Raw genomic sequence first — 10357 nt, 5'->3', positions numbered from 1 at the left:
CAGGTAGGGCTGTATAGCGGGCTCATCCGCTCGAAGAGGAAGAAAGGTAGGATAAGGAGGAAGAAAGATAGGTTGTAAGGAGGTAGAAAGATAGGTTGTAAAGAGGAAGAAAGATACGAATAGGTTGTACTGTACGGATGGTACTGTAGTGATGGCGAATGGCGATTGGGGGTGCTTGTGGCCCGCGAAGCGGGCCCTAGATCGAAGAGCTCGCGTAGCGGGCTCTTACGATCTAGTTATGCACACTAACCTGGATGTTCCATCGCTTTTATGACGTGCCATGGTGGATGCTACGCTGTTCGTGCTGGCCTGAGTTGCGCAAATATCAACAATGGTCACTTTCGTCCGTGTCACTAAATTCAATTCCAATCGCATCAAACAAGGTTTGACTGTGATGTCGCCTGAGTCCATGTAACTAAACCGCTACCGCAGCGTTACCGCCATGCGACTCAATATGGCCCCTGAGACCTCCTGTTGCGTGGGCCCTGGCCAGGCCCACCCAGCTTACCTCAGCCAGCCACACTCCCCTATTTCTGGCCTGTACGTTGGCCAGGAATTTCCTCCTTTTCTTCCTTTCTTCAGTAGCCCTGACAATTCCACTACGTTGACCTCTCTTCCTTCCTCCGTCCCCTCCGACGCCTCCGCTTTGTATGTACAAGACACTGTTGCTCATAGTAAAGGCCCACGGCCACAGCGATCCCCCCGGGCTATGACTCAGGACAAGTTCCGAGATGAACGCGTGATGAGCATCGATTAAGCTCAGAACAACCGTCTTATTCCCCAGCCGGGCTTTGCAGTAACCTGTCGCCCTCCCTGTCCCGAGCCTCCAAAGTGAGAAGCAGCCTCATGTTCTCACAAAAGCCTGCCACTAAATCCACATCCTGCCAGGCGTTGGTAAGATCAACAGCGTCGTCAATCGCCTCGATGCATGACTCCACAAATGCTATCCCCAAGATCACCTGTAGTTTCTTGGTAGCGTCACTCCTTACGATAGGGTGGTTTTGAAGCTCATAAAGCTGGTTGCGTAAGGAAGTGAACCGGTTACGGAGGTACCGTCTCTGTACCAGCTCCTCAGGCGTGATTTCCGTGGACATGATGTTCTGAGTTAACTGTTATGGTCGGGTCGGTCAGGAAGATTAGCTCGCTGGCTTGTAAAAGTCTAACCGGTCTGGTTATGTATGCGTTACTCCTCCAAGCTACACGTGGCTGTTTGACCTACCAGCTCCTACCCCACAAAGAGAACAGTTCCTCTCATATCTGATACTGCTAAATCTGAGTGGAATCGGAATCATGAGCGACTCAGGATATCGGCCGAGAGCCACTTCACAATACTAGGAAATGTCTTGGACAATGTGTAGGGTTGTCGAATCCAAGAAGGAAGGGATCCATCTGGCATTGGATATGGATTACGTTCAGATTTAGAAGGAAAGTCCCAGGCTGTTTGCGCTCTATGCTGATCGGTATGTTTCTCTCCTTTGCTCTTGCTGTCTTCCAACCTGAATGCCCACAAGGAAAGGAAAGTCCAACCGAGCCTCATCGCTTCGCGGTAGTATAAACCCCCCCTTCGGAGTTCAGATTTCAAAGCCCATGCTCATTTTACTAGATCCCCGCCATCGTTCTGTAACACGCTTTGAAAAGAAGTGGCATCATTGGCAGCTCGATTCATACAAAGATAGCGAAAACCTTAAGTCCACCTTCTACTGGATATTAGTAATGTCCATGTCGGCACCCTCCAGGAGCACCATCAAGACGATCTCGTTGTACCCAGATAAATGGCAGTAAGCGAGTCTGATACGAACACTGAGGCTTGAATGGGTCATCGCCTGCCTGTGTTTCCCCTTAAAAGCAGGTTTTCCTTACACCAAAGCACGCATTTCGTAAGGTCGTTGTTGGTTGTCCTGCCAGAGGTTTGCAGAACCCACCATAATTTCCAAGTGCCTTCTGTTCTTCTGATCTCAATAGTGCGGTATGAGCCAAGCCAAGAATCACCCCTGAAGAGTAGACAATGGATCCTTTGAGGCTTTGAGCAACACCAGATTGCACCTTGTTCAACGCATCACGGTTTGCCACCCTGTTCAAGCCAAACATCAGCTCCAGCATGCACATGAATACATAAGTAGAGCCTCGGCCTCCCGCTCAAGGGCACTCGTTAGCCGTCCGGTTTTCGCGCTTGTACTCCGCATTCGTACACCGTTATCCGTTACGAAACGGTCGTCGAAACCGGCGTGCACTGGTGCTTAGTATCGAATCCAAACACAGTCACGAGACAACACAATGACCCAAGACGAGCCGGCAAACAAGAAGCGAGAACTCTCCGCACTCCAAGACCAATTTAGTGAGCTTAGCGAGAAACTCAAAGCCAACTTGGGACCCCATGGCAAGCCTATGGTCAGAACGTACCTAGTTGTGCATATGGTTCTGTGGAAGCTGGCTATGTGTGTGGCGGACATCGATGCTGGAGAGCCGCATCGCTCTACCAATCATGGCAAGTCCGTCCAGGTCGTCCTCAGGCGGGTGCATGAAATTATCACGGAGATGGTTTGGACAAAGAGTGATGAGGATGTTGTGGAGGCTGTGGAAGAGGCCCTTGACGCTGTAAACCTGTATACTGCTGGATTAGATGCCTGCGGAGACATGGAAGGCTGGAAGGATGGAGAGGAGGAGGTACAGGGTCGGAAGAAGCAGGGGAAGGAGAAGAGAACCGCAGAGTGGTGGCAATACGAACTCATGGGACTCCCATGCGATGATATTCTTTGAAGGTATTGAGTACTAGAAGTGGGTTTTGGATCTGCGGCTACCTGAGTTGTGCTTCGGCTTGTGGTTCATGATTGAGCAAATCAAGCATGCTGATTCTGGTAGTTGGGTGCACCCTCCTTGAGGAAGTAGTCTGCAAGAACATCATATTATGAACATGAACATGAAAGTAACGGGAGACGCTCGATTGACAAGTCCCGTAGCCATCCATACTCCCAGCACCCGCACGCGAGGCACTAAGTGGCTAGAATACCCAGCATCATCTCTCTCTCCAAATCCCCAACCAGGCACAAGATTACCTGAGATCAAAGTACCGTCCATGTAAGGGATAGCCCCCTAGCAGTCAACATCCCCTTACCCCTTAGAAGATCAAAGCAAGCAGCGCACCCGCCACGGCGCCAAGCACCGTCGTCAGCAGCCCTTTAACCACAATAAGCAAACCAACAACGACCACCTCCAGTGCCTTGACGAGTCCAACCAACGAAAGCAGCAGCGGCAGGAGGTATACAAGGACACAGTCTAAGCAATAGTTAACCATTAATCATCAATACCCCATCACCATAACACCAAAGACAACTCATTAATCAAGAGGGGAGACTAACCAAGACCGAGCTTGACAATGATAAACTTGAGAGTACAAGCAATCTCCCAGACAAGCAGCTGGACCTTGACCGTAAGGCAGTCCTTGTCACAGCCACCACCTCTAGCAACGACAACGGCGCGCTTGGTCAGGAGGGAGGTGGTGGCCGAGGTGAGGGCGTTGGTGATGGCCTGCAGGTCCGGGGCCAGGGCGGCGGCCGCCTCGTTCTGCTGCGCTACGGAAGGGTTGTCCTGCACCGCGGCCGTTGTCTTGTCTAAGGATTGGGTGAGGTTAGTGTTGCTACATGTAGTGAAGTCTCTTTGACTTTTCTGTTTGCAAAAATTTTTGAGGGTGCATAGGGAAAGGATAAGGGGAGGCGGTGTAGGCGGGCGGAGAGTAGGGAGGGACAGGAGGACATACTGATGTTGGCTGTGTGCACCTTGACAAGTTCGGTCAGCTTGTCGATCTCGTCAGCCTGGGTCTCGAGCTGCCGCTTGTCGGCGAGCAAGGGCGAGGCAAGGGCCGAGGCGGCCAACGTGAAGAGGGCGAAGAAGGCAGCCTTCATTTTGACTGAGGTGGGGTTGAGTTGAGTGTGAAGTCAAGGCTAGGATAGAGAGAGAACTGAAGTATACAGTTGAGAAGTATCAACCGAAGAGAATGGACCGGCGGTGCTGAGCTCTGACCCTCTGGTGGTTGCTGCTGCTGAGTTGAGGGGCAAGACATCGACAAAGCAGAACAGTCTGATATTTATGCTTTCCGGGAGATTGACAGTCTGCTCTGTCTGGTTCCCATGTTCGTGCATCTCAACTTGTTGCCTAGATGATTTCCCTGCCATCTCAGCTAGCAGCCACAGAGCAGGTTTCTTTAGTTTGTGGCAAGGTCCTTGATGCATTCTGTAAAATGATTTTAATTCAGATGTGATGTCAACAAGCCCTTCCTCTGAGACTGGTTTGTATTCTGGCCATCACTTCCCTCCCTCCTACAGCACAAAGGGGACGGAAATCTGATTCTCCATGATACCCCTGAAAGAGGTAAGCTGATGCCGATCGCCATCCACAACCAGATGAAGGGGCGATGCTTGACAAGTAGCGAGAAGAGCTGGACGCCCATGGAAGTCCAGTGGTCTGTTCAAGCGCGCTTCATTGGGTCATCAATATCACGAAGAGCTTGGTAAACAGGTTTGGTGCCTCTGGTCCTAATTGCAGCGTAACGTCCTACATCTCAAATGCGGAGGAGAGGACAATAGCCTTGCCGTTCCACTGCAGTTACTGTAGTGTCTGCTTTCAATCGAAGACAGCGAGCTGATAGACTCGGAACGGGATGTCGGAGCCCTATTGGTCCTCTCCTTTCTCGGCCTGCCGACGGAACGCAGAGGTTGCCAAGTCGGTTCAAAATCTATTTAGCACCGCCTATACTAGCTCAGCTAGCGAAGGTGGGAGCAGTATCGGTGGGTGCTACGCGATGATGTCAGATCACAGAGCTGGAAACAGTTCCATAGACATTTACCCCTTATCGCACATTCCCATTGACTTTGCTTTGATCTTCCCTCTCCGGTACTCCGTGTATTTCCAGGGCCGAGGATATGGGGTTCTGGGGCGGTTTGAAGATCTTGCAAATCCTTACCGAAGGTGAGAAGCATCCCCTGAAGAGATCAACAAACTGCAGCGTCCGTTGCGGCTAAGGTAGGATGAGAACCCGGGTTTGGGCGGTGCTCGACAGGCACGACCCGAAAGCTGCGATGGTGGGTTACTTGATAGACGGCTAGACAATAGTCAGTCGCCACTCAACGTGAAGTAGTACATAAACTGGACCAAGTCTGTCCATCTGGACAAAGGGGAGACGCTGTGTAGCGCCCGACGGCAGTCGTGCCATATTGATATTGGTTTTGGCACCACACTCAACTTTCCAACTATGTTCCCTGCAGGCACTATACATTATAGAAATTGGTACCGGGAAAAGGGGGGGGTTATGCATAACGTACAGCGTCTAAGATGCAGCCATAGAAATAGATTGCACAGTCCTCACTTATGGCAAAAACAAGGAATGATATATCGGCATATGTTGAATCCCATCTCAACCGATGGAGTGTGCTGCGGGGGAATCGAGTTTGACGGGCCGAGCAAGAAATCGATGATCGTGTCTGAATTTGAATCGCTTGCCAATACCTGATAATGGGTAGTAAATGCCGAATACTTCTCACTAGAGCCATGTTGGTCAACCTTCATTGACCGACACACTTCCCCCTTGGTACGTCTGAGGTAATGTGGGTCGTGACTCGAGAGAATGAGAGGCAGTTGAATAAAGGTAGGTAGTCTAGGTAGAAATACGTGAAATGCACGCAATGGGCCTCCCTTATGTTTCAGCATCTTGTCCTTAATGTCCTTAATCGGAGGATCTCAGAAATGCAGATATTGAGGATTTAGTTGACCTTGGATATGGGGAATGCACTTACTACTCGAGGCGAGAACGCATCAGGCCACAAAGTCTCTTCTCTTTGGCACTTTGCTGGCATGCGCGGCGTGTGTGTTGGAGCGACGGGAATGATTGGACCGCTGTTAATCCTATGTTCAAAGTTCGGACAAGATTCTCCGGCTCTCAGTGAGCTTCGCCATCCCTTGCGGCTGCCGTTCCTGAGAAACAGCCCTAGCCGAAGAGGCACGGATCGCACAGGGAAAGCGCCTCCTGGGAGATTGCTCGCATACCTCACCTTCCATCACCTCACATACCCACAAACTTACCTCCTGCCTTACCTCGAGTATGCACGGGATTTTGACTTCAAAGAATGTGGACAGCTACTCGGAACGAACAACACCAGAGAGCAAGCCAACAACACAGGGAGAGACCTACTAATATTCAGCCATGGATATTCTCGACAATAAAGATGCTGCAACGCGGCCGAGTTTTTGGCAGTCAGAGTACGGACATGCCGTCACTTTCGACCGTCGATCGAATCGTCTCTCCTCAACTAGAAACAAGGCCTCTCGCACGCCTAAGTTCCAGTAGTTTAGGCCATGCCCTCAATCTCGAGGACTTGGTCACCATCTACCTCCCCAGCCTCATCTCCCTCATCCAAGATGAAGCCGGCGGCCAAAATGTCGACGACGACAGCAGCGCCAGTGACGTATATCCCGCCGCTGCGCGACGGAGCGTGCGGCACCACCCCGCGCTCACAGCAGCCCATGTGGCCGGCGGTGCGGCGCGAAATGGTGCAGATGCTGCGCACAATGCCCGCCGTCTGCTGGGCCATGCTCATCCAGCGCAAGCAGCACATGTCGTGGACCGACACGGCTGGCCTGGTCCTCCACACGCTGCTGGCCTGTCTGGAGATGGGCATGATGATGACGGCCGTCCCGCTGTGGTTCGTGCTCCCTGGTGCCATATTTGCGGCGTGGGTCTGCGTCTGCGCCGCGATGGTCATGGTCATGTGCTGGATGCTCAATGGCAGAGAGCAGACATATCAGTGTCCCAGTGCTGCCGGATCCGAGGGATTGATGATGGGCCATGAGGTGGAAGACGAGAGGTGGTTGTTCCTTGGCGGGATGAGTATGAGGTGTATTTGCCGCTCCTGTCGTATCTGCGCTGTGATTAGTGTTTTCTGACAGCGACAGCTCGAACCGATGTCATAAGCAGACGCTTCCAGTGCTGTCGCGGCTCTTTGGCCGTCCTGTGATGTGCGTCTGCATGCCCACTTACGGGATACCGTTCGACATAGTTACCATGTTGCTCCAACGCTGTGCCCCTATCCCCAGCCCGGCCAGGCAAAGCTTGTATGCGCAGATGCGGTGCGCTTTGCTCGACGACTCGGTGAACCGCTGTGTCATTATCGCCCACAATGACAGCACAATCCTTCTTTCTCAAGCTGCCGCCCAGCTCTGCGCCGATATCCCTGTCGAGAGGCTTTCCAAGCTAGAGATCTACACCTTCGGCGGCCGCCTGTGAGTTTGTGATGCCGCTCGGAAATCTTAGCACCGAAGACGAGCAAGTGCATCAAGCTGGCGAGCCGACGAGCGAACGGCAAGGTATTCATATTGAGCATTTCGCCATGGTCAACGATCCCTTCGCGCAGACGGGCGTCCTGCAAAGCGTCCGGAAAAACATGGATAGCCGGTTCTGCGGCGGCGTGTTTATCATCAACAACAGCAACGAAAACCGAATGCAGACCAGGCCTCCGTTTAAGGCCGGCCATAGGGCTCGGTGGCCGGCCTACTCAGGGCTGCGAGTTGAGGAGTACCTCACAACCCTCTTTCCCGCGCAGATGGCCTCGGCAACAAGTGACAACAACAAAGCAAAGTCCGGAGGCCGCAGCGTGCTGGACAGCGTCCTGGCGATCGACAGGGACTGCGCCGAAAAGCGCGAGATTGCCGCCATGAGCAACTACCACGCTGCCTCGCAGGCCAAGAAAGGCTCCCTGAGCGGCAAGCGCCTGAGCTGGACAGGGTTGGGCTTGACCAATAGCCCCATCTCCGGCCAAAAGAACGGCATGAATGCTGGCTTGGTTGCCCTGGAGATGGCCCGCAAAGACTGTAGGAACTGCGATGGCCACACGGGACGGGAGGTCACCTGGCTAGCTCGCTATGTTAATATCGGTGCAACTGCCGTAAAGCAGACTGCTGATAACATGAATGGGGGTATCGGGAGGACCTCGTGAGGCGGACAAGCCGAGTCGGGCGCTCAACAAGCGCTCTAGAGACTAGAGATGTCCAGGGTGTTCTGGGGGCCAATGTAACTGTCTTCATCTCGCTGGAGTCGCACTTTTTCTTCTCTCGATTCCATCACGATTCATGAATGGTGGAACGAATCGAATAATGTAACTGTACTAATGTCCAATACCTACCTAAGATCACAGATTACCTACTGTTCCTATTTTTCAATATGATCAATTTCCCGCAATTCCAGTCAACGAGCGTGGCGCCCTGTATGTCCACATCCATGGGCCATTTGTCCTGTTTCGTCGGTGAGCTCATGTACGGAGTGTTCGCCCACGTTTCATCCCGAAGAACTTCGTGGGGGTCTTGCCAAAAGACCGGGAGGGTTATGAATATGCACTTCGGAATAAGAGGAGCCCCAAAAGCAACATTTGATTCACGCAGCGGCCCATGTTCCTGGTATGCACTACAATATGCAGGACCCCCTTGCACATATGCTGTGCCTAGTGTAGTCAAACGGATCAAACCAGGTTCCTGGAAAAGTTCGGATCAAACAAGATGATCGACGTGATTTATGCCACGGCCACGGCGCCAGCATGGCGGCGCCCCGAATTCCAGACTCGGCGAGGCTCTGCCATTGATGATTATCCTGGCCCCTGAATGGCAATGGTACCCCGAGGAGTGTGCCTATCGGCGTGAGCTAAGAAGGAGGTCGGGATGATCTAAGCAAATGCCGGAGGGGGACGGCCCGGAAAACGTGTCACGGGTTAAGTGCGCCCAACAGCTCAAGTACCTAACTTCTTCGTAGCCTTCATACTGCTTGTGGGTGGTCAGTAGGGGGTACTGATTACCAGCCTATGGCATGGACTCCACGAGTTACCCAACCCTTCAGCACTGTGCCTACCAACCAGAATGTCAACTACAGATCTCTCACCATCCATACATTCCCCTCCTTCTCCCCGCCGGGATAGACTCGGAACCCAACCTTCTCATAGAAGCCCACGACCTTGTCATTCTCCCCCGCAACCCCGATCTGAATGCCCCTCCCATAATCACACCCACTCCTCCTGACCGACTCAACAAACCTCTCAATCATCTGCCTCCCCCATCCCTTGCCCTGATACCCCTCGAGCAGGTCGATGTGCATCATGGCTCTCCACCCCCTGACCATCTCCTCCTTCCCTTCCACCGCCCCGTCCCCGTCCCCGGAGTCCAGACCAATAAGCCACTCAACCTTGTACGCCAACTGCGCAAGACACGCACCGTTCACCACTTCCTCTTTAGCACATGTAGTCTGACTTTGACCTGCACCATTTTCTTCACCACCCCCACCCCCACCTCTGCCATTACTCCCCTCAGCACCAGTGGTGGTAGTAACAGTCCACGGCTCGCGCCTCGCAAACCCCCTCGGCACCGGCACCCCGCCGTCATCGACCGCAAGCACCTCGGCAATGTACCGTGGGTACTCGCGCTGGAGGGCAAACACGTCGGGCGCGCCAAGCACGTACCCCACCGCGGTTCCCTCCCCGTCGTCCAGCACGAAGCAGTGCTCTGGGAAGAGGTGCGTGAATTGCAGTGTCCATAGGTACGGGGCCAGTTTCACTGCTGCTGGGGAGGCGGCTAGGGACGGGGGGAGGGTCGCTCGGCACTGTGGTCATATATTAGAACTGTTTAGGTCTGTTTGCTCCAGTACCGCATTATCTCGCGAATTTGGGAAATTAAAGTGGCTAAGTCAAGCCCAGCTCAGCGCAGCAAAAGCGAGCAAAAGATGCAGGACAGCCACATCTAGCCACACTTGCCCGTGGTGCCCTGGTGCTCCCATTGGTGAATGTCTGGCTTTCTGGGCTGGGCATACCCACCTTTAATTTCCCAAATTCGCGAGATAATGCGGTATATGGGGTTTGGTGAACTGTTTGTTTTTGGTTGGGTGGCTGAGGGAGAGTCATTTTGTCTTTTTGGGGGTGGGTGGGATTTATTAGGCGATGGAAGCTTGAAGCCCGTGAGGGAGGGAAAAAGGTATTCAAACTTCCAACTCCAAAGTGGAGGAAGTGGGAAGTGCCCATGGGACTACTTCGTAGTGCTATCTGGAAGACTGGAACCTGAAGCATAGGAATCGGGAGAGGAGAGGAGGTCGGGATTTGAATTCCCAGGAAGACTCACAATATGCTTACAAGCTTCAGTATCCTCGGGCTTGAATGGGCGGATGAAGGCCATGTTGCTTGCTGACTCCGTGACTGCCCCCTGGGAGATTTGTGAGTTGGCTGAACAAACACGAAACGTGAAGACAGACCTGTTTCACGAACCAGGTCTGAAGAGGAGGGAGTGGTAACTAACCCCGTTATAACCTAAATCTCTCCGCCCAGGACGACAGATTCAA

At 52.9% G+C, this 10357-nt stretch overlaps 4 protein-coding genes across 4 annotated transcripts; 2 read left to right on the top strand and 2 right to left on the bottom strand.

Annotated features, from left to right (window-relative positions):
* Positions 1-2274: 2274 nt before the first annotated feature.
* Positions 2275-2757, top strand: N656DRAFT_798130 (uncharacterized protein; the record flags this gene model as incomplete). The annotated part of the gene is made up of 1 exon (XM_064817721.1): positions 2275-2757. One exon carries the CDS (start codon positions 2275-2277, stop codon positions 2755-2757), a length of 483 nt encoding a protein of 160 aa, XP_064670525.1.
* Positions 2758-3115: 358 nt separating this feature from the next.
* Positions 3116-4013, bottom strand: N656DRAFT_845119 (uncharacterized protein; the record flags this gene model as incomplete). The annotated part of the gene is made up of 3 exons (XM_064819179.1): positions 3755-4013; positions 3357-3608; positions 3116-3273 (listed from the first exon to the last, which is right to left on the bottom strand). Exons 1-3 carry the CDS (start codon positions 3897-3899, stop codon positions 3116-3118), a joined length of 555 nt encoding a protein of 184 aa, XP_064670524.1. The 5' UTR covers positions 3900-4013.
* A 2590-nt stretch (positions 4014-6603) lies between these two features.
* N656DRAFT_836921 (uncharacterized protein) lies at positions 6604-8185 on the top strand (the record flags this gene model as incomplete). Its single annotated transcript, XM_064818808.1, has 4 exons — positions 6604-6884; positions 6943-7269; positions 7301-7910; positions 7941-8185. The coding sequence occupies 4 exons, from the start codon at positions 6604-6606 to the stop codon at positions 7980-7982; spliced, it is 1260 nt and encodes a 419-aa protein (XP_064670523.1). The 3' UTR covers positions 7983-8185.
* Positions 8186-8899: 714 nt separating this feature from the next.
* N656DRAFT_836920 (acyl-CoA N-acyltransferase) lies at positions 8900-10338 on the bottom strand (the record flags this gene model as incomplete). The annotated part of the gene is made up of 3 exons (XM_064818807.1): positions 10315-10338; positions 10141-10221; positions 8900-9628 (listed from the first exon to the last, which is right to left on the bottom strand). Exons 2-3 carry the CDS (start codon positions 10192-10194, stop codon positions 8900-8902), a joined length of 783 nt encoding a protein of 260 aa, XP_064670522.1. The 5' UTR covers positions 10195-10221; positions 10315-10338.
* Positions 10339-10357: the final 19 nt, after the last annotated feature.

The sequence above is a fragment of the Canariomyces notabilis genome (genome assembly GCF_033297395.1).
Source record: "Canariomyces notabilis strain CBS 508.74 unplaced genomic scaffold N656scaffold_10, whole genome shotgun sequence".
Taxonomy (NCBI): Eukaryota; Fungi; Ascomycota; class Sordariomycetes; order Sordariales; family Chaetomiaceae; genus Canariomyces; species Canariomyces notabilis.
Note: the sequence above shows the minus strand (reverse complement) of the source record. Positions and strands in the feature narration are given on the sequence as shown.